Source organism: Chenopodium album, chromosome 16 (assembly GCF_948465745.1).
Source record: "Chenopodium album chromosome 16, dcCheAlbu1.1, whole genome shotgun sequence".
In the NCBI taxonomy this organism is placed as follows: Eukaryota; Viridiplantae; Streptophyta; class Magnoliopsida; order Caryophyllales; family Amaranthaceae; genus Chenopodium; species Chenopodium album.
The window spans coordinates 44,568,303-44,591,061 of NC_137849.1; the positions used below are offsets into that span (position 1 = coordinate 44,568,303).

A 22,759-nucleotide genomic window follows, 5' to 3' on the forward strand; every position below is an offset into this window, starting at 1 on the left:
CTTGAAGTCTAGAACCATTTGTAAGCTTCTTTCTCTCTTTTCTTTATTAAAGAAAGAATTAGGTGCTCTTACTTTATCATTTACTTTTGTTTGTACTGAGAATCCATAAGTTGATCTTAATATGATACTACGAAACTTCCAGTCTTCCTCAATAATGTCTCGCAACCAGCCGCGACCTAGCTGTGACTCTGTGAGAGCGGCACTCTACCAACTGAGCTATATCCCTCCTAACCAAGTGGAGCTAGTTAGATGCTCGGTTCTTGGGGCTCTAGTGTGAATTCGGATGAAGGAGGTTACATTTGTCACTTCTGTGATGATAGAAATACAAGTATTGTTTTTGTTAGAGTTGGACCCTAGATCTTTGATTGTCTTAACATCCAAAAAAAAAAAAACCGACTTGAATAAGATCTCAACATTTAAGAAATGCAGCTTTCAAAAAAAAAAAAAAAAAAAAAAAAAAAAACATTTAGTGAAATAATCTAGCTAGCTGTAAGAAATGCACTTAAAAAAAAAAAAAAAAAAAAAAAAAAAAAAAAAAAAAAAAAACATTTAAGAGTATTGTATTTTTTTAACTTTTATGAAGTTTTGGAAACGAACTCAAAATCAACTTGAATAAGATCTCAACATGTTGCTAGCCATAGGCATTAACGGTTTACCAGAATTTAGTAAGTTTTATTTCACTCTTGTAAGTTGTACCAAAGATTCTATAAACTATTATGGTATGTGAATGCTAACTAATTTAATTGGAAAAAAAAAGTCTTAGTGTCGTAAAAGTAGTGATGAAGCCCTATGATCGAACAGAAACCGACTTCCCAACTTGTAAATAGCATTGACAAATGACAATAACAAGAACAACAAAAACCAAAAAAACCCTCCATTGAAAATCCACTTGTAATACTTGTATGTAGGGTTGAATTCCCACTAGTATCGATCAACTTTTGGTGTTACTGAAATTTCTGTACATTCTTTACGAAGAAGATATAATTCGTACACCGACATGAATTGTTTTTGCTGCTGAAATCCGACATATTTTCAGTGCTCAGAACACAGAAAGAGAAATGCACGTGTAATACAAACTTGGGTGAAAATAATAAAATGGAGCATTTATTAAGGTTAATTCGTGAATGAATATGGAATTTGGTTGGTGAGCAACTGAGCACTGGGCAGGAACTTGGGTGTGAAATGTAGGTTTCAAGAATCTTGTTTGTTTGATAATAGATGAATTTATATTGATTACTACTTCCGTTAAATGTTATGTGCAACTTTGGGGTATTATTTGTGAGATATAAAATATTTCAAAGTTGCACATAACATCGGAAATAGAATATAAAAATGCATTATCATGTAAGAAATTATATAAACATATTAATATATTACAACGAAAATTATAGGAAAGATTGAAAGAGTTATAAAAATTTAAATTTAACCCCATTGGCAAAATGACGACATAAGATATCAAAATTAAACATCGCTTTCTAATATATACGGGATAGTATAAATGTGGTTTTAATGATACAGAACATTAATCTACAAATGTAAATTCAATATGATTATTCCTTTTTTTTCCACTAAAATAATTGGACAAACATAGTAAATAATAAATGCAAAATTTTGACTAGAGTTACATAAAAATACAAGCATTCACATAAAATATCAATTTTTGATGCACAAACTTGCTGTAATTGGCTCTTGATTTGTATATTTTCAAATTTTGTGACTTATAATGGTCCTTTCCCTTTTCTTAGATCATCGCGAGCCTACATTAGTGTAAATAATTTTAGAAAATATATAATCATATACGGCGAAAACTATGTTGAAATTAATGTAAATAAATACTTCAACATTAAAAATTACTGGTACAGAAATCTAAAAGCTGCAAGCTAGTACATTTGGAAGTTTATTTTTAAGAAAAGCAAGCAAGCCAGCAAATCCTAGTGATCTGTCATTATTCACATAATCTTTCTATCCTAATATTTAATTTTGTTAGTTATACTAATTAATTTATATTATTAAAGTGATAGAGAAGTAGTAATCATGGTTTGAAAAGTGATTCAGTGAGTTATTTCCAGCAACAGATAAGAAAAGGAAAAGCTACTTTCTGTCTATATTTTGTTCTATTCTTTATACAGAACAATCACACAGGAGTCAGGATAGAAGTTCACTCGCACATTTCCAAAATAGCTTTTTCTTTCGGGTATTTAGGACAGCGTAGTCAAGTATATATGTCGAAAACTCAACATTTCGACATGGGTACAGATTCATTATAGTCACTTGACACTTCATTTTGGATTAGGATTCTCCAAGTCGTTAATAAAGTGACTAATCTGTACTGGCCGAACGTAAGTAGTCAGCACTGACATTACTATGTTGCGAAACCAACCTCATAAACTAACATTCTCTAGGTCTCTAACATTCTCATAAACTAACCTCATCAAAGACACTACTAATTTGTGTTTACTGGAGTATACTGAAAAGAAAAGAAAAAAAAATATTAATTTAGGCTTTACAGAATTATGAAGGGGAAAGCTTGCTAGTGATTTAGAGAATAAATTTCTCCAGAATTTCCTCAAGTTTCAAAGCTATGTGAAGATAACAAAGCAGCAAACATAAACAAAACACCGAAATAGCAATGCAGCAAATTGACACGTCAATTCTACAACATCCTCGTAAATGAAAGAAAAAAAAGATTACCTTATTCTGGAACATTCTTATAGTCAACACAAGAGTGTCACGCATTCTGTAGGAAATCAGAAATTTATAAATGAAATCAGACTATGTAAAATTTTTAGGAAATCACGCATTCTTATACAAGTAACTTCTGTTTCGCAGTAAAACGCATACTGCTTAACGAGATGTTTCAGACTATGTACGGAGTAAAATTTTTAGGAAGGAAAGAGAGAAGCAGAGGACATTCTGCACCTCAGTTGTGAACTCTATAATCACAAGTTCATGATTTTTATAAAAGCAATTACTCCCTCTCCCTGGAATCAAGAGCCTCGTGACTAGCATACTATTATAGAATTTAGAGCATGTTATCATTAATAATGATTTATAATTGGATTTCCTAACTTGTCATTAATTTGAGAAATAGGTAGAAATAACACGCATCCAATTAAGATTAACAGAGATAGCTAGTATGATAAGATTCCCACCCAGTTGACATGTTGTCTCAATTCGCCATTTTGGTCCACTATGGCTTTAAAGACAAAATCTTATTATGAAGAACAAACATAAAAACCAAATTAACGGCATGCAAATTGCAAATAAGATACTCAGATATTATGACATCAATTAAGAAAATCAAACTGCAAGAATTTTACATTACCTAATATCATTGTATGTGCTTAAAGGGTGTGAAGTTACATCCGAACATGTTAGAACAAACTGTGTTGACAATCCACCAGGAATCTTGATCTGCAGGAGCAACAACAGTGAAGTTATACATAGAGTTACATATAAGAACAAAGACAAACCCATAAAAACCATAACTTATAGCAGCAAGGTAGTCAGAATATATACTTATATAGGTACTGGTAAGTTAAAAAAATTTAGCATACAGTAACATCACAAGTCAAGGTAGGAATTTCAGCTCCAATTAGCTCATGAACCCAGGAGGCTATAACGCTGCAAAAGATGTGAATTTGGAAAGGTCCTTGAAGGAGCATGAAGATTTCTGGAAGAAAATATGAACCGATAAGTCACCCTATGGTACTGTAATTTCTTTTGGAGAGTTGCTCATGATGTAATGGGAGTTGGCTATGGTACTGGTCTAATGGATACTAATTGTTCAAGATGTAAGCAACATGAAACTTTGGACAAATGCTGCTTTAATGTGAATACTGACAGACAACCCAATAAACTCGTAATACAGCTAAATGGGCCAAAGAGATCTTTACCAAGGTGGAGCTTGTTTAACTTGAGACTTTGAGAGGTACAGTTCAGAAAAGTAATGCCTGGAATTTAGGAAACAAACATGGTGACGTTCACCTCAATGCTTGAAAGGGCTATGGATTACTAAAGGAAAACATAACTGAGCACGAAAAGGCTAAGGTAAAAGGAGTCATAAAACCCAATAATGAACACCAATATTCTGGCCAGTTAAAATCACTTTTGGCGTGGCATGCAAGACTTTTGATAATGATTTGTGTTCATACCTCACGCAAGAAATGACTCAAAGGTACAGCATAAACATTCTCAAGAGCAGGAAGTTGGGGAGGCTGCTCTTGAGTGGGTAGCTTAGGGAAGAAAGAGTGTTGTTAGAGAGTTAGACTCAAAAGAAGGTACAGCTGAGATAGTTTCTTTTGTAAATCATTTATTGTATAAACGTAATCTAAATCCCTAACTCAATAAATAAAGAATGAAAAATCTCCAGAGTGCTATAGCCCCCAGACTACAGATATGTTCTGTCCTAAATTTGTGCTGGTGGGCAATAAAATTAAAATGTTGCAGCTATATTTCACAAGTTGGACACAGCCACACAGGTAAATGCATAAATTGGTAATAAGTCATATACAATGACTGGATTGCAGATACACAGCTTTTAGTTTGACGTGAACCGCAAGCTCATCTGCCAATCTAGCCTTGTAAACAACAGGAGTTCCCTTTTCTTAGGAGGAGGGCTATGAAAAAATGCACTCGTCCAACATACCGATAAGTTATCTGAAAATTCATCAGCAATTTGAAGAGCTCCTGTTTTATTGATCTTCACTTGAAAGCCTGAGCGCCGTAAAATAAAAGTTGCTGGTTCCCAGTGATTAAATGAATCCAACTGCTTGACAAGCAATACAAAAATATGTATCACTTCACAGTCTATAAGCCTTATAATGTTACTCTGTATAATACAACATGAATTGGTATGATATGATTTAGAAGGCATAGACAATGTATTTCAAGCATGGAAGTAATTTCGTTTCCTTTATTGTATACATTGGGTATATTAATATATTAAAATGGCTAAATCACCTCAGATCCTATTTAAAAGCAACCCAAATAGAAGCCACCCCTTACCTAAATGGTCACTTGAATAAATTACCTCATGTCCAATAAAACTTAACCCTGATTTTTCAAAATTTTCTCTACTGTAGTTATTTGGTTTTTCAGCAAGAATAATCAATCTCTACATAGAGGAAAAATAAGAATGTTCTGCACAGAAGCCATTATTTAAAATAAGAAGAAAAAGAAAAATGGAATTTAAATCTCTCGTTCCTTCCAAATTTCACCAATGCAACGGAAAAAGTGAAACAAGAATTTTACAGGGAATTTCATATTAGTATTTTCCTTCCCTTCCAATACTTATGTATAGTTTCAATCCAAAGAAGGAAGAGTTATATAATTTTATCAGCAATTATAAAGCCTGAGAAATCAACCCTCAAATCGGGTCAGCTATCCCTAGGGACCAAGATATCTAACATTTCATTCTCTTTCCCCTTGTTTAAAGCTTTAAGGTGGCTGGCAATCTAGTCTAAAGTCAATATCTCATAAAATGGATTATGCAAAGATCTTAAAACAAAAGGCAATGTTCTTGGGTCGTGAAAAGAGAATTAAGGTGAAAGATAGTCATTTTCTAGTATGAATTTTTCTTTCACTTACTTATTTCGAAGCTAAGGTAGTTAACTGTTCACCAATGATTGTTTGAATGATGTCAACTTTGATCAGAAGCATGCAAAGAAAATAAATACTGTCACTAGTAAACTTACCAGAACTAATACACCGAAATCGGCTTGGCCTTTAGTAATATACGAGTCAATCTCTGCTTGCATATCTGGGTCTAGTGAAGGAAAAAATATTCAAGAACTGACCAACAATGCTTATTAGGAACTAGATAAACAAAGAGATTTAGTGAAAATAGACATACCACATGTTATCTTATTCTGGTCATTGGCAAAGCGTCTTACTAATTCACCCTGATTATTGTAACAAAAGAGATTAGCTATATTTCCGATTTGTCAAGAATGTGATTTCAAAAAAAGTATTACATTGGTATCTTTTATTTATTTTGGCACATAGGGGCTTAGGGAGCCCTGAATGAGCACTGATGTAGACGGGATTCTTGGGTAACAACCACCCCCAAGACTTTAACTAAGTTAGTTGGCTTCACCATATTGGTTTCATGTTTTACGGTTTTACCCAATAAAGGAAAGTTGATCTATACCAATGAAAAACAATGTAGAATAATATCATCCCTCTGGGCTAAACTATAAGTCGCGTTGGCAATCTATTTTGACCCAAATGCAGGTAATTCTATAATATCAATGACATAATGTAAAAAATATAGGCTAGCACTACTGGTCATTTATCAAATTAGTCATTTAAAATTCAAATACTTCATATTATATGCCACTTCATAAGACAAATAAAGCTTTCAACAAAGTCAACCAATTTCATGACGTGTAAAAATTTCTAAGAACTACTTAAAACTCTGAATCAGTGTGAATAGCAAAGTGCTCTCAATCAAGTGTAAGACATCAAGTTGAAATAATATTAAGGTCCAAAACATCATCTGGGTCAGATATTCTAATGTATCAGGTGGAAAGGTAAGATCAATGACACATACAATGGTATATTGGCCATGCAAATTAACTTCTTGAATGCAGAAGCATAAAGTATAAGAGTAATTTTTCAAATGGAAGACAACCATAGTATTTGCATCGCAGTACTTATCTTTTCTTTAGTTGAAAGCTACATGCCATTAACTCATAGCAACTACTGCGGATATAAACCTCTATAGATGAAAAATCTTATAGTTTTGCAAATGATTAATTCTCATTTAATCAGACACATATGATGACAATCAGAATAGCGTATGGAGGCAACCGACATGAATTCTGTCTTACATCCTGATCATACCTAATGCCCTACTTGGTTAAGGTTTGTTTTGCTTCAGCTTTCAAGAACATTTTTACTTCAACTGAGAGTTATATGCAGTAGAAAACTCATCAAATTGATAACTCAAGAGAATACCTGACGACCATTCTCATCCATTGGGATGCACTCAACAGCAATACACTTGTCAACATCATCAGCTGTAACTACATACTCTGGATTGGTAGCACCTGAATAATGGACATAGGTTGATCAAACTGCAGCATAAACTGTCACATGACAAAACATATTGATGTAATCTACCTGCACAGGATTATATAATCATAAGTCCAGCTTGAGGCAAATAGCATAGAAGTATGGATGTACACCATTTACCTTCAATGTAGTGTCTAGTTCCATCTTGGAGATGACGAACCCACTGTTATTCGAACGAGAGAAAAGGTAAAAACTTGATCAATACTGAAAGAAGTAATAATATCCAACAGGTAATAGGAAGAACTTGTTCTATTTTACCTGAAACATGCAAAGTGAAGTGCCTCGTACAGGATAGCCACACCCAAGAAGCTTGGCTCCCAATTTAGCTTCACCAATTATTTGGAAACCTTCTATTCCAGGACCCTCATCTAAAGAAAATTAGTGTGAAAATTTACAAATAGTCAGACTCATAGCGTAAATCATAGTTCACCTTAAAATTATCCAATCCATGAAGTTAGGAAAATTAAACGCAAGCATCTTTCATCAATTTATAGCACACAAGTGAGCAACTGTGTGACCCATAATTCCAACACCATATCGTTTTTTATATAAAGATTTTTTTGATAAAACATGATATTAAGAAGCAGAAAGGATAATGGATTCTAAAAATAAAATGGATTAGTCAGAGATATCACGCTTTTCCAACAATGGAAGGATTTTGCGCGGGGGGTGGGGTGGGGGGAATCAGAATGGGGAAAAGAGAAAAGAGATTAATAAAGAAAAAATTACTTCAACCAAGAAAGACAAATACAGTGACTAGAGATTGCCAGCCAGTAACTTGTAAAAATCCCTGAAGCCTACTTTGGTTTCTAAACATTATATATTGAAACACATGATACATCCTCTTTTACCATACCTAATAAGAGCCAATAGTGAAAACAGATTCAACACATACGAAGTACCATTATAGGTTATTCTGCATAGACTATAATTTGAACCAACAGAAAATCGGTCAATCAAAGAAGTCAAAGGTCACACTGCATATATACCCAGACCTCCTAAGACACCACCCTTGGCAATATCCATATTGGCTGGTATGCAGTCATCACCATTATTATTTTATCAAAATGCTATAACAAGGAATTGGGGTTAACAGCCCGTCCACATTTATTGATTGATTTGATTTTAACAGAAAAGGTATACTTCAGCACCAACACACGGTTTTATAATCACAATGAGTAGCAACTAAGTTGCAATAACCAAGTAGCTATTTTACACATTAAGCACAAAAAATAAAACTCACTTGTTAAGGAAGAAGCAAAGAGCAAAATTATTTTGGTAAGGGCTTTCTAATTATGTATCTATTAAAGAATGGAAATGCATTGCAATACACCAACACCCTCCACCACCTGTGACTCTGGTATACAGCAGGAGACAGAAAGGACAGCCACTTACCACCAACAACAACGAAGCTACAGCAAGAAGGGAAGCAGAGGACCGTTAAGGGGACAGCAGGGGAGACAAGCTGCTTGGGTATTTTGTTGTTTTAGCACTAAAGTAGTATAAGGACAAGAGTAGCAATTGTAGTAATTAAGGGCAATGTAGCCTATTCTAGTAAGTTGATTGTAGTATAAGTAGCAGTAGCAAAGAATGAGAAAGGATGCAGACAATTTGTAAGGAAACACTTGGAGAGTTATGGCCTAAAGCCATATGTATCTTTTGAAGCTCTTAGCTTATCAATCAAACAACAACCGTTGGATTTAATTATTTTACAAACACGCTAGTCCATTGTACTTGGTATCAGAGCAGGAATGCCTCCGACACCACTGATGGTGACGCCGGAGAGGGTGGCGGCGCTAGAGGAAAAAGTAGAGGAAATTCTGGAGAAGGTCGGTGACGGGGAGAACTCGATACAGAGGACGCTGAAGAAGGACCAGGACGCGTTCTTTGAGGAGATGCGAAGTTTGATGGCGGCGATGAACCACAAGGATGGAAATCAGACGCCGGGGAGTGGGAACTACGACGAAAATCCTTTAGGCAACGGTGGCCTGAGATTCGGGAACTGGGAGCTCGGGAACAATGGCGGAATCCAGCATGTCAACCACGACAACCGTGAAGGGAGCGGAAATTGGCGATATAGGAAGTTGGAGATGCCGACTTTCAATGGGTCCGACCCCGATGGGTGGATTCTCAGGGGGGAACAATTTTTCGAGTTTTATCGGTTGTCGGAGACGGAGAAATTGCAAGCCTCGGTGGTAGCAATGGACGGAGATGCCCTCCTGTGGCATCAATGGGAAAGCCGGAGGCGCCCAATGGTGAGTTGGGAGGATTTGAAGGGGCGAGTGTTAAATCAATTTAGGCCGGTGAATTCAGGGTCGCTTCACGAGCAATGGTTGGCAGTAGAACAGGCGACGACGGTGGTAGAATATAGGAGGTTATTTATAGAGAAAGCTTCCCCGCTGTTAGACGTGCCGGAGAGTATAATGAAGGGGCAATTCATTAACGGGTTGAAGGAGGAGATCCGAGCTGAGATCCGCATGTTGAACCCGTTGACCCTTGAAGACGCCATGGATCTCGCGATCCGGGTCGAAGAAAGGAATCGGGTCAGCAGTTTGAGAAAGACGGGTGGGGTCTTTTCCAAGCCCGGACCCTACTCATACTTCAATCGCAGCCCAACTTCGACCATCCTAGGTGGTGGGCCGACCCAGAAATCTAATTCCAGCCCACTACCTTACAGCCCAAACCGAGCCAACCCTCAGCCCAATTCAATCCACAACCCATCATTCAACTCAACCCAATTACCACAATCATCTTCAGTAGCTTCTGTGAACCAACCCTCTTCATCATACTCCACTAGACCAAGCTCTAACACCACCCGTTTCAACGGTGAAGTCCGACGACTCACCGAGAAAGAAATCCAAGATAAACGCGCGAAGGGTCTCTGTTTTCGCTGTGATGGTAGGTGGACGGGACCAACCCACGTATGTGCGGCTAAGGGGTTGAGTGTTTTACTAGTTGACGAGGAAGAGTGTGAGGAGGAAGGTGAGCTACAAACAATAGAGAATTCGGAGGCGCCAGTCGAGGAGGAGATCCTAACCGCCGCTTCGATGAACTCATTAGTGGGGCTTTCTAATCCCAAGACAATGAGGTTGACCGGATTAATCAAGAAACAACCCGTGGTGGTCATGATTGATCCGGGGGCAACGCATAATTTCATTTCCACAACAACAATTGAGAAACTAGGCCTAACCATTAATGGGAATCAAACGTTCGGGGTTTCTTTGGGAAATGGTGAAAACATCAAGGGGAGAGGGCAATGCAAAGGGGTGCACTTGGAGTTAGGAGACGGCGTAGAGATAGAGGAGGATTTTTTGCCACTCAAATTGGGGAATTCGGATGTGATAATGGGAATACAATGGCTGGAAAAGTTGGGAACCATCCTCACTAATTGGAAGGAGCAAGTGATGAGATTCTCTTTGAACGGTCGTACGGTGGAGGTGAAAGGAGACCCGAGTTTAACTAAGGTAGGAGTAACACTTAAGGCCATGATAAAGACCTTAAGAAAAGAGGAGGGGGGAACTTTGGTGGAGCTGAACTTGAGTGAGACACAACTGGGCCGCCCAAATGAAATTGGGCCGAAGGAGGATGGGCCGCCAGAATTTTTGAGGGAAGTGTTGGAGGAGTACGCTGAGGTGTTTGAGAGTCCTAATGGGCTTCCTCCCATAAGGGGCCATGAGCATTCTATTGTCCTCAAAGAGGGCAGTAACCCAATTAGTGTTAGGCCCTACCGTTACCCACAATTCCAAAAAGATGAGATCGAGAAACTCATCGGAGAAATGCTTCAAGCGGGTATCATACGACCCTCTACTAGTCCTTTCTCGAGCCCGGTGCTTTTAGTCAAGAAGAAGGATGGATCGTGGAGATTTTGCGTGGACTACCGGGCTCTCAACAAGGAAACCGTTCCGGATAAATATCCGATTCCCGTGATTGATGAACTTTTGGATGAGTTACATGGGGCACGAATTTTTTCGAAGTTGGATCTCAAGGCCGGCTACCATCAAATTTTAGTCCGACCCGAGGATACTCATAAGACCGCTTTCCGAACTCATGAGGGCCACTATGAATTTCTCGTGATGCCTTTTGGCCTAACCAATGCTCCGGCCACCTTTCAATCACTAATGAACGAGGTATTTCGTCCTTTTTTGCGTAAATTTGTACTTGTTTTCTTTGATGACATACTTATTTATAGTGCTTGTGAGGATGATCATGTTAAGCATGTGAAGTTAGTGTTAGCAACTCTTAAAAAACACTTACTGTTTGCCAACTTAAAAAAGTGTGAGTTTGGCAAGCCCAAGGTTGCCTATTTGGGCCACATAATTTCCCATGAAGGGGTTGCTGTGGATGGAGAAAAGGTGGGCTCGATGGTTAATTGGCCCAAACCGAAGTCTTTAAGGGATTTGAGGGGATTTCTTGGGCTAACAGGGTATTACCGCAAATTTATCCACCACTATGCTCATATCGCAAGGCCGTTGACTGAGCAACTTCGGAAAGACAATTTCGGGTGGAATCCGGCAGCCGACGAAGCCTTCCAGAAGCTGAAACAAGCCATGGTCTCCGCTCCTGTACTCACAATGCCCGATTTCTCAAAGGAATTTGTAGTTGAATCCGATGCTTCGGGTTTTGGACTCGGCGCGGTGTTAATGCAAGAGGGTAAACCCGTGGCCTTCTTTAGCAAGGTGCTCGGTCCCCGGGGACAAGGGAAATCGATTTACGAAAAGGAACTAATGGCGGTTTGTCTCGCGGTGGAGAAGTGGAAACACTATCTTTTAGGCCGGCGATTTGTAATTCGAAGTGATCAACAAAGTTTAAAATACATCACCCAACAAAGGGAGATTGGGATGGAGTTTCAAAAGTGGGTGCGCAAGTTGGTTGGGTTCGAATTCGAAGTACAATATAAGCCGGGGGTGGCTAATAAGGTGGCGGATGCCCTTTCACGGCGAGGTGGAGATGAAACTGAGACGGGGGAGGAATTAAATGCCCTAGTAGCCACACAGTGGGTAGATTGGGAGAAATTGAAGGTCGAGATTGCCAAGGATGCGGCTATACAGAAGCTTTTGGCGGAGGTGGAGCAGGGACAAGGGCCGCGGGGGTACACGGTGGAGAACCACCTGCTGCTGTACAGGGGACGTGTAATACCCGAATATTTTATGATTTTATATATAGTTTATTTTTATTTATTAAATAACTTTCCTTTCTCATATTTTTATTTTAGAGTTCGGAAAGTTTTAAAACCCTATTTTAATTTAAATATGACTCTTTATTTTTCTTTAAGCGTATAAAAACTATTCTAACCCTATTAAGTTTTTGATACAATAATATTATGCAGCCGTTTTTATAAATATTTCCTAGCTTTTCCTTCTTTCTTTTTACTCCACTCTGTTCGTGGGTTTATAGTTGCAGCCTTCTATCAATCTTGGCTTTAGATGAGTTGTCTCCATGATCATTAATTGGTCAAACTAACTACTTTCATTCCAAAATTGAGTCATGTGCATAGTGGTGAATTGATGATCGAGCAGTGGAAGGCTTGTAGTAATCATGTCATGTGAAATTGCAGTATTGTGTTCTTCTATCTATTAGATCGGTGGAGTGTCTTGCTAATTTTGCCTAATTTTTGCTAAGGTAATCACACAGATTTATTTTAGAATTGTTTGTATAATTATTGCTTTATATTATTATTGTATAATTGGATATTCATATGCTTGAGTGTATATATATTTGATTGACGTATATAATTTTATGATATGATCTGTTTTAATTGTCTTGTTATTATTGGTATATTGATTGATTTGTGTTATATTTCTAGGGTTTTAATGTTGTTGCTATAGGGAGTATTGTTTTATTGAGGTTTTAGGGTTATTAATGCAGAGTATTATTTTGGGTTGAAAATTAATTAATTTTGGGTACTAGTATTAGCCATATAAGAGTTGAGATATTTTATGAATTGGGAACTTGTGCCAATATTGAGATATTATTTATTATCATGTGAAAGATTATTTGATCAAGTATGAGATCAAAAGGTTGAGAAATTATTATTTGTTCTTGGTTTGAGGCTCGGCGTTATAGACTTAGTCCTTGGCATGTTGGTAATGAGATAATGATCATGAGTTAAGAATGAGGTACAATCTTTATATTATTTATATTTTTCTATGGTCCCCTACAGTGGGAATTGGCCCGTATGTGGTCTGGTTCAAGGTGTTTTCTAATTATTGGGAGTATTCAAGTTTTTATACTTGTTGGTTTTATTCGAATTACCCATGTCCAAGGCTAGGTATAGAACAAAGAGCATGGCACACTTATTGGGTATGATTAGTTAATTGAGTAAAAGGGTTTGTATTATTATTCAAGGTTATTTTCAGAGTACAATGTGTAATGTAGTTTGAACTACATTGTTTAATTGAGCTAGTAATGTTGATTATTTTGCTATTCTTTGTATTCTGATATGTGGTGATTACTCAGCTTTTTGCTGACGTGTGTGTTATTTTGTTGTGCTACTTGTGTCTGCGGCCATGTCTTTTTCTTATGGTGGCCCTGCGACGATCTATTTTGGAATTTGTCCTTAATGGTGAGCAGACAAGATTATTTAGCAGGTTGATCAAATGATCGTAGCTAAAGGAGCTCAAGTGCTTCGATTAGTTTGTTATAACAAGTTTGTAAAGTTGTACAAATAGCTCACCTAGATTATTGGGTTGTAACTATTGGGATTTTGTAAGCCTTAGCACTTGACAGATTGTCGAGTGTGGCGGTAATACCTCCGATTTAGGTGTATGCTTCCGCAATTTTATTTAAAGGTTGTTTATTTTCCTTTATTTATTGTTTATTATTAGCTAGTAAATCGGGGGTGTTACAGGACGGTTGGTGTTGCCCAAAAATTCGACATTAAAGGCAGCTCTGTTTCACGCATATCACGATTCCCCGGAGGGAGGGCACACCGGAGAGACCAAAATGTATTTAAAATTGGGAGCGGATTGGTTTTGGAGCGGAATGAGGAAGGAGGTGGCTGACTATGTTCGGGAATGCACAGTGTGTCAGCGAAACAAATTTTCTCAGCAATCGCCGGCGGGGCTATTGCAACCCTTGCCCATCCCGGAGAGGATTTGGGAAGAGATTAGCATGGATTTTATTGAGGGATTACCGCGCTCGAAGGGGGTGGATACAATATTCGTGGTGGTGGATAGGTTGTCGAAATATGCACATTTTATAGGCCTCAAACACCCCTTCACAGCCTACGATGTAGGCTGAGGCATTTGTCAAGGAGGTTGTACGCCTCCACGGGGTTCCATCAAGCATCGTTTCGGATAGGGATAAGGTGTTCTTAAGTGCATTTTGGAGGGAATTATTCCGAATGCAGGGGACGGAGTTGAAGCGAAGCACCTCTTACCACCCTCAGACCGACGGGCAGACGGAGGTGATAAATAAACGATTGGAGACGTATCTTCGATGTTTTGCGGGAGGGCAGCCTAGGAAGTGGGCTCAATGGCTTCCGTGGGCTGAATATTCTTATAACACAACACCGCAATCTTCCACTCAAGTAACTCCCTTCCTGGCAGTTTATGGGAGGGAACCACCCAAGTTACTTCGTGTGGGAACAGGGCAATCTGCTGTGGGTTCGGTTGACGAATTGCTACAAGAGCGTGACTTGATGTTGGATGAATTGAAGTGTACTTTGGTGCGTGCTCAGCAAATTATGAAGAGGTATGCAGATGGGAAGCGAAGGGAAGAGGAATTTCAGGTGGGGGACTTTGTTTATCTCAAGCTACAACCGTATCGGCAAAGGTCTTTGGCTAGGAGACCATATGAGAAGTTGGCCGCGCGTTTTTATGGACCATATGAGGTAGTGCAGCGTGTGGGCAAGGTCGCTTATAAGTTGATGCTCCCCGACCACTGTCGGATACACCCGGTCTTCCACATCTCCCAATTGAAACGCGCCATAGGAGAGGTCCCTAGTAATCCGACTATTCCACTCCAATTAACACCAGAACTCGAGATGGTCGCTGAACCAGAGCAGGTATTGGAAGTTAGACGCAAAGGAGGTAGAATTGAAGTGCTCATGAAGTGGCTGGGAATTCCCGAGTTTGAGGCTACTTGGGAGGAAGTCGAAGCGATCAAAGAGCAATTTCCGCACTTCCACCTTGAGGACAAGGTGGCACTTTTGGGGGGCGGTATTGCAATACACCAACACCCTCCACCACCTGTGACTCTGGTATACAGCAGGAGACAGAAAGGACAGCCACTTACCACCAACAACAACGAAGCTACAGCAAGAAGGGAAGCAGAGGACCGTTAAGGGGACAGCAGGGGAGACAAGCTGCTTGGGTATTTTGTTGTTTTAGCACTAAAGTAGTATAAGGACAAGAGTAGCAATTGTAGTAATTAAGGGCAATGTAGCCTATTCTAGTAAGTTGATTGTAGTATAAGTAGCAGTAGCAAAGAATGAGAAAGGATGCAGACAATTTGTAAGGAAACACTTGGAGAGTTATGGCCTAAAGCCATATGTATCTTTTGAAGCTCTTAGCTTATCAATCAAACAACAACCGTTGGATTTAATTATTTTACAAACACGCTAGTCCATTGTATGCATCTCACCATAGATTAGCGAGTGCCCAGTCTGCTCGTCAGGCCACGCCCTATTGGTTGCTGGTAAATATTCTTCAGCTCGACTTGATAGAGATGATTCTCCTTTCTACGTGAACAAATAAGGAAATATTAAAATTGAAGTGGAAAATTACATTTGAAACAATCAAGATGCATATCTGAGCAACATTGTGGTGAGAAAAATACTAAATGAGTCCACCAGCCCCAAAAGGAAAGCCTTTATCACTTTGGTAACAATTCTAATATTTTTGTTAGCTAGTCATAACTTAAACCTAAATGGTATGGGCTGGATATTGCAAACTCCCTCACCTCGGAAAATGTTCACAAGTCCTCCCTAGGCAAGGTAGGTTACTAGAGACATATGCCAACCAAATCATTGGCATCAACCTCCAGGCCGTGAACCCACTATTTCACGGGATCAAGAGTCACAGAGGCTACATAATAGGCTCCAATAAGGACCGCATACTACAAAAGCAATTGTTACTAATATCTAGATAGAAAATTGAGGCAAACCCGAATGCTCCCATAAAGAGGTCTACTTAATACCAAAAGGGGAAGGCTTTGTTACAACAGTCAATCCTTTATAAGTTAGTCAGAAAATCACCATACAATGCAGCACACACCTGTGAGTTAGAACATTACCATTTGTTGGTAAGGAGACCCAACATGTAAATTGCTAGGTTGAGAACCGATCTCATAATATGGGTCCTGAGTGAGATTCCTCAATTCCCTTGTTTTTTCCTACAACAATAAGAGAAATTTGTTTGAAACTTTAGTCCCTGTTATAAATAGTCAAAAGCTAATATTGTGAGCATAATTGACGGAAACTGAATTCTGAAAATCTCCCCTGATAATTTGCCGAACAGTAATAAACATTAGCAGGAAAAATAATAAAATATTTTTAATTGGGCATGCTCTTGGAGTATGAAGAATTAAGTCGGGAAAAAATCAAGGCTGGGGGTTAACATGATATGAAAAGAAGAGGAAAAGGCAACATCTTATTCTTATTCAGTTCCAGATTCCATGATTAATACGCAGTAATATTTACACCTTTAGTCTTTTACTACAGCTGGATATCCAAAACTGATTGTCCATTATTCATTTCCATAAAGAAGTGAGACATGGCTTTCCATAATGAAAGCAGGAAAAACTGGGCTCTCCTTCCTTCAGTTCTTCCTAATTTTGGGAAAGCTATCAGCTGAAGAAAAAGCTCTAGAGTCTAGAGCTTGAGAAACAGTCAATAATTATATGACCATTAAGGTTAGTAAGGTATTAGGCTCTGGAAATGTGAGGACTCTCTCCCACTAAGTTAAGCTATCAGGCATGAAATATCAGCAGCGATTTTGTTGTTCTTACTGAATGAGATGAGCGCAATTGCTACTGAAAGCCAGCCAATGCCCAAGTTATACTTATTGCAGTGGCCATTTAATAATAATTATACTAAGAATCGAAGGGAATTGAGCTGGATACATGCAACATACAAAGAAAACAGAGAACTACAAAGATTATATACTGACCCCATTCATGGTGCCTTTGCTCTACCTACATGATATCAGCTTTGTTTGCCAATTACTAAGTATATTATATCTTCAAACCATATTGGAATTTTTTTTTTCTCCATAAAAAGCACCTCTACAGAAACACACATGAAAATGCAGCCATGTCTGCATAATTATATTTAAACAAGACATCAGATCTTGCACATAATTTTGGAACTTGCAAAAAATTTTATATTTTATACATAACAAGGAAAGCTAAACAGAGAATACGGAATTAAAAGAAGCATCTGTGATGCCCAATGAAAGGCTTACCTGTAGTTTCTGGCGCAATTGATCATACAAGTGCTGCAATTTCATTTCCCAAACAAAAGACACAGAACAAGAACAGTGTCAACAACACAATCAGAGCCTCGGACTTAAACAAATTTAAAACAAACCAAAGTGAATACACAATCAGATATTAGCAATAAATCTCTCATCAGGTAATTAGACAGAATCTGAGCTCATTTCAGATGATCTGAAACAAGAATCTTGACGTAGAGGATGTTGGCTGTTGGATAGACGGTTAGAGAAATATGTCTTTTACCAAAACCGGAGGAATTTATTTTTTCTAGGAGGAAGGGCCTTTGATAACATGACTAGAAACTACCAATTTGTTTTCACAACCTTGCAACTTTCCAGAGGTAGGGGGAGATCCGGTGAAAAGGCATTAGTTTTGAGTAAGTGAAGCATTGAACTGAAAAGAAAACTACAAATAATATTTCAATTCAATACAAAAACATCGCCATTTAAATTTCCTTCCATAGTTTCCTATCTCCTCATGTTTAAAATCTGCAGTAACTTTAAGCTCCAATCATCGCTAACATTGCCGGCTTAGTAGGACTTAAGGTTTTAAGACCAAGTTATCACCACAGCATATAAAACAAATAATAAAGCAAAACTCTTACACCAGCATCAATAGACAAAAAGACAATACTGCCCTTTTTTACAACTATCCAATATCCATACCTTGAGATTCATGCAAATAAAAGAAGCATTTGTGACACTCGGCCGTGTGCCAAATTCAGCCAATAATCCAAGCAAAGATGTCATGAAATAATATCTCTGCTCTTCTGCATCCTAAAAGAGGAATTTTTTTTAAAAAAAAAATTTGGCAAAGAGGACAGAGCACTTGTTTCTTGAGTTAATTTAGCATATCTTATTCCTCACAATTGTCTGGTACAAGTATTATTACTTAATTATACTATGGGGTTACTTCATGAATATCTTTCTTTTAGAGGGTGGTGGATGAATCAGTTGGGTAAGTAAAGTTGATAAACTAGGAGGGAAAGACTCTCTTTACCTTTAAATCATTGGTTAGTCTTACATTCTCATCAAGGTCAGCTTTTCTGACAGCCAATTCATTTAAGGCTGCAGTTATCGATTCTTTTTGCTTCTCATCCATGGCCTATCATATCAGGTATTGGATGAGCAATCACCATCATTCAAAGCAAAGCAATTTCACAAATACAAGAAAATGACAGGGAATAAGAGTTTTCCAGATAACGGACCATACGCAGATCTGAAAACTTTCGCTCCAAAGCATACTTCTCATTGAGCATCTGCATCTCCTGTCATTTAAAGGAGACACAAGCTCATTCCCATGTAAAAGAGAAGCACCAGAAAACAACAAATTATCGAGTAACCATATTCTTAGCACTACCTTAATATAGGCTTGAGTAATTTTTTCCCTAAGAGAAAAGATCTCATGTTCTTGTGTCCTGGATTGCCCAAAAAGTTCCTGCTCGTTGATTTTAAGAAGTGGATTATACAAGATTAGACAAACATAGATGGAAAGAATTACATACATAAGTAAAGCTACAAGCAACCAAACCTTTTGTTCCTCGGAAGTTTTAAGACTTCCATCGCCTTTCAAATCCCTTGAAGCAGAATTTCCGATGTCATGCCTAGGAAACAAAAGAGTATTTATAGAAGAGGAGCAAAGACCAAAACAACAACAACAACAAGCCTTAGTCCCAAAATGAAATGAGGTTAGCTAAAATGAATTGTCGTAAGAAATCATCCGCAAAAAAATGGAGCAAAGAAAGGAAAGTGATAAAATGAAAGTGGGAAAAAAAAAACCGAGAAAAAATACTGAGCAAAAGCTACTGTATAACATGGATGTAAAAATACTAACGGGTTGGATAGGTCTAAAACGAATACCTGATTGAATTTGTTGTACTATTATCAGTAGACATCACACTGGACTTCCCCCAATTCTCAAGCAAGCAACATCCAAATGCTAGAGAGTAGATTATTATTGGTGGCCTGGTACATGCTGCATAATTTCTGTCTGGTCACAATCTATTGCCATACACACAACCCACAGTGAGAAAGGCCCAATCAACATTATTTATCCATAAAAGACCAGCAAAACAGAAGTGAGTGAGCTACAAGGAATCATATAATCAGTCCCAGAACAGCCTACATGATGAAATTGATTTCTCTTAGCAGTTTTGAGTGTCTTCTGGGATAGTTATAGCAGCCCATATAGATTTACATTCTGTCACTTTAACCACTTGGCCACCCATTACTTGCAAGAATCTGTTTCTTTGTGCCTCATCCTCCCACCCCAACCCAGCCAACCCTTATTCCCACTAATAGAGGAAACTAAAGTCCGGAGAAGAAACGATTAAGTTCCTACTGAAAGATCAAAATAAAAATCCATTTATGGAGATATTTCCTTAAAAATACATTAATAGCAGAAACAACACCAACAATTCAGATATATAGCTAGGGTTTAATATTTGTCATTGCATTGCATTTGAAATCTGAAATAGCTAGGGTCATACACTAATCTAATATCAATGCAGGTATATATGTGTATTAAAAAGAAGGATAATCCATCTGTGATTTAACACAAAATAACCGTCACCTTTCCAAGTTCTAAATGATTCATCCAGATGGAATGCATAGTTACCAATTCATTCCGTTTTAATCACTCATTGAAAAAACTGTTTCTCTTTTTCAAAACCTTAGTATCTATGTATTACTGGGGCCCTTGTATATGTCACACGTGTGAATAATATTCAATGAATTGTTTGTAAGGAAGATCAAATTTATAAGAATTGTCCAAAACAAAACCAAGAAGCTTAAAGTTAGGAGGCTCCATATATATAACAACCAAACATATCCAAGTGACACATTCCAAAAACACCAATCCATCACACTTTCGCATCAAAAAAAAAATAGAAAAAGAAAAATTCCATATAGTTTTGGATTACAAAGTGTCACTCAGATGTCATTAATTTCTATTACATTACTTATCTTACATACCTAACTCGTGTTGCACGTTATTGATGACACTTTATAGAAAATACATTAACTACAAGAAAGCATCACTGACAACAAGATTATAGTTCCTTAATGACCAAATTTCCTAACTTTGAGAGAATGCCATTCATCAATTGCTACCAACATCCAAGAACACAATAAATGACATTCTAAAGACCTAAAAACTGAAATACATCAGAATTTAAGTATTTTTTTCCTCATTGCAACAAAACTTCAGAAATCAATACAAAACTATCTGATTAAATCTTCACATTCGAAACCCAAACCACTTCATCAGTTTCCTACTTTATGGTGGAGTTCTAATCAAATAATCTCTCCACAAACCAATCCCAAATCGGATTTTGACCAAATTTTCCAACAAACCCACATCCATTTACATTAAATTAAGCACAAAAAAATCAAACTTTTCACTGAAAATGAACAATAGAATCACAAACTCCAATATCTATACAAAAAAAATACACAAAAATAAAGGGTTTAATCTTTACCTCAATTCAATCTTCCAATAATATATAGAACCTCAAAGGGAGCAATTTTATACTGTTTATCTGTAATTACAACCAATGTATTAAAGAAGAAAATTAAGAGTGAAAAAATATTCAATCAAATTAAGGAGATATAAACCCAGAAATCAAAAAATTGAATGAATATGATTAAAAATTGAAATCAGTGAAATGGGGAGTTTCAAGTTTGTGAGTTAGAAAACCTGAATTTGTAATACGGAGTAGAGGAGCGGGTTGAAACCGTTGAATGCTGCTGATCTTTGCTGACTGCTGACTCTCAACTCTCAGTTTATCGTTGTTCCAATTGTCAAAGGAGGAGTAGACCAAGAAATACTATATACGAAGTAGAAAACAAAAGGTGTACTGTATTGTACATTTGTACAATTGTACCCAAATGGCCCTCGCATGAAGTGCCCTTGGACACCTGCATATACTCTCACCTTTTTTTTTTTTTTTTTTTTTTTTTTTTGAAAAAAGATTTACGAGAAATAAGGTTATTTTTTTTCAAGACAATAGTATACATAGTTTAACTTATAAAAAAAAGTTGTTATGGAAGGATTGATCTCTTAATGATTGTCGTTGAGATGGTCTTTTAAAATGTTACATAATTTGCATATTGATATATACTATATTGAACGAAATTGCTAGATCAAATTCTTATTTTGCACCCGTGTGCAAACGTATCTTCCATTGACATTGAGCTAATTCCTATATGCAAAATGAAAGCTATTATGAATGGTAAATGAAAGCGGTTATGAATGGAAAATTGGTAAGACTTTGCAAATTAGATTTTTTACTTAGAGAATGATGATTTTAGGTATCATGAGGTAAATGATAAGTTTGGAAGTGGATTACAACTTGTGTCAAGTGCTTGTGCTTCCAAATAAACTAAATGCAATTGATGACATAACATAAATTTCCATGCCAAAAGATTTGGAAGTTGGCATAATCACGTGGCAATCCATGTGTTTGATTACAACGTGTCATCTTTTGTCATTGTATCTAGAGCAAAATTGACATTATTTGGTTCATCATTGTGTATTTGTGTGCCTATGTCTTGAAATGTTCAATGAGCCGAGTTTGAGTCAGGTCATGTTGGCTATGGTCAATGTACTTCTTAAATAGAGGGTGAGATGAGGGTCCCCTTACTTGATCCAACATAGTTTGTTTATTTTGTTTTGTTTTGTTTTTTCTTTCATTTTTTTAATAATAAACAATTGTTTAATACGCATCTTAAGTATAGATATTTACTACTTTTTTTGAAAGAAAGAAGTTACTACTTAGTATGGTTTATGCGTTATTGGTTCCCGGAAGAGTTAATATTCCCATTAGCTAAACCCTTTCTTACCCTGCCTTTGTACTCGTATTTTGTTCGTACACAATTAACGGAGGCCTTCCCGACATATGTAGCAACGTCTTCAATAGCATGCTCTTACTTCGTCTTTCCTTTTGTAAGTCACCAAATTTGGTGCTTTTTGATCCCCGGTTGCTATGGGGAACAAAGGACGAAATACAATTGATTTTTCCATTTAAGCGGTTTTTGCTTCTTCTTGTTCCTGTTCTTAACTCTTTCCCGAGTAGTTCCCAATTTTTGACACTTTCCATACTTCGTGGGTGCAACATCAACAAATTTGCTCATGATCAAGTTACAAGTTTACAACCTAAGATCTATGACTATATTATGCTAACTGTTCGTATTTCGTTCATTCCATCGGTATGCTCCCAGGTACCTGTAATTGTGATCCGTTTGCCAGA

At 37.3% G+C, this 22,759-nt stretch overlaps 1 protein-coding gene across 1 annotated transcript; it reads right to left on the minus strand.

Annotated features, from left to right (window-relative positions):
- Positions 1–1,455: 1,455 nt before the first annotated feature.
- Positions 1,456–21,331, minus strand: LOC145585520 (uncharacterized). The gene is made up of 20 exons (XM_081642219.1): positions 21,208–21,331; positions 20,990–21,049; positions 19,371–19,511; positions 19,042–19,114; positions 18,871–18,948; positions 18,719–18,778; positions 18,511–18,615; positions 18,177–18,287; positions 17,481–17,513; positions 16,312–16,410; positions 15,661–15,757; positions 7,336–7,445; positions 7,198–7,240; positions 6,961–7,052; positions 5,855–5,903; positions 5,697–5,767; positions 4,649–4,768; positions 3,326–3,414; positions 2,692–2,737; positions 1,456–1,757 (listed from the first exon to the last, which is right to left on the minus strand). Exons 3-20 carry the CDS (start codon positions 19,403–19,405, stop codon positions 1,719–1,721), a joined length of 1,350 nt encoding a protein of 449 aa, XP_081498345.1. The 5' UTR covers positions 19,406–19,511; positions 20,990–21,049; positions 21,208–21,331; the 3' UTR covers positions 1,456–1,718.
- Between the last annotated feature and the right edge of the window lie 1,428 nt (positions 21,332–22,759).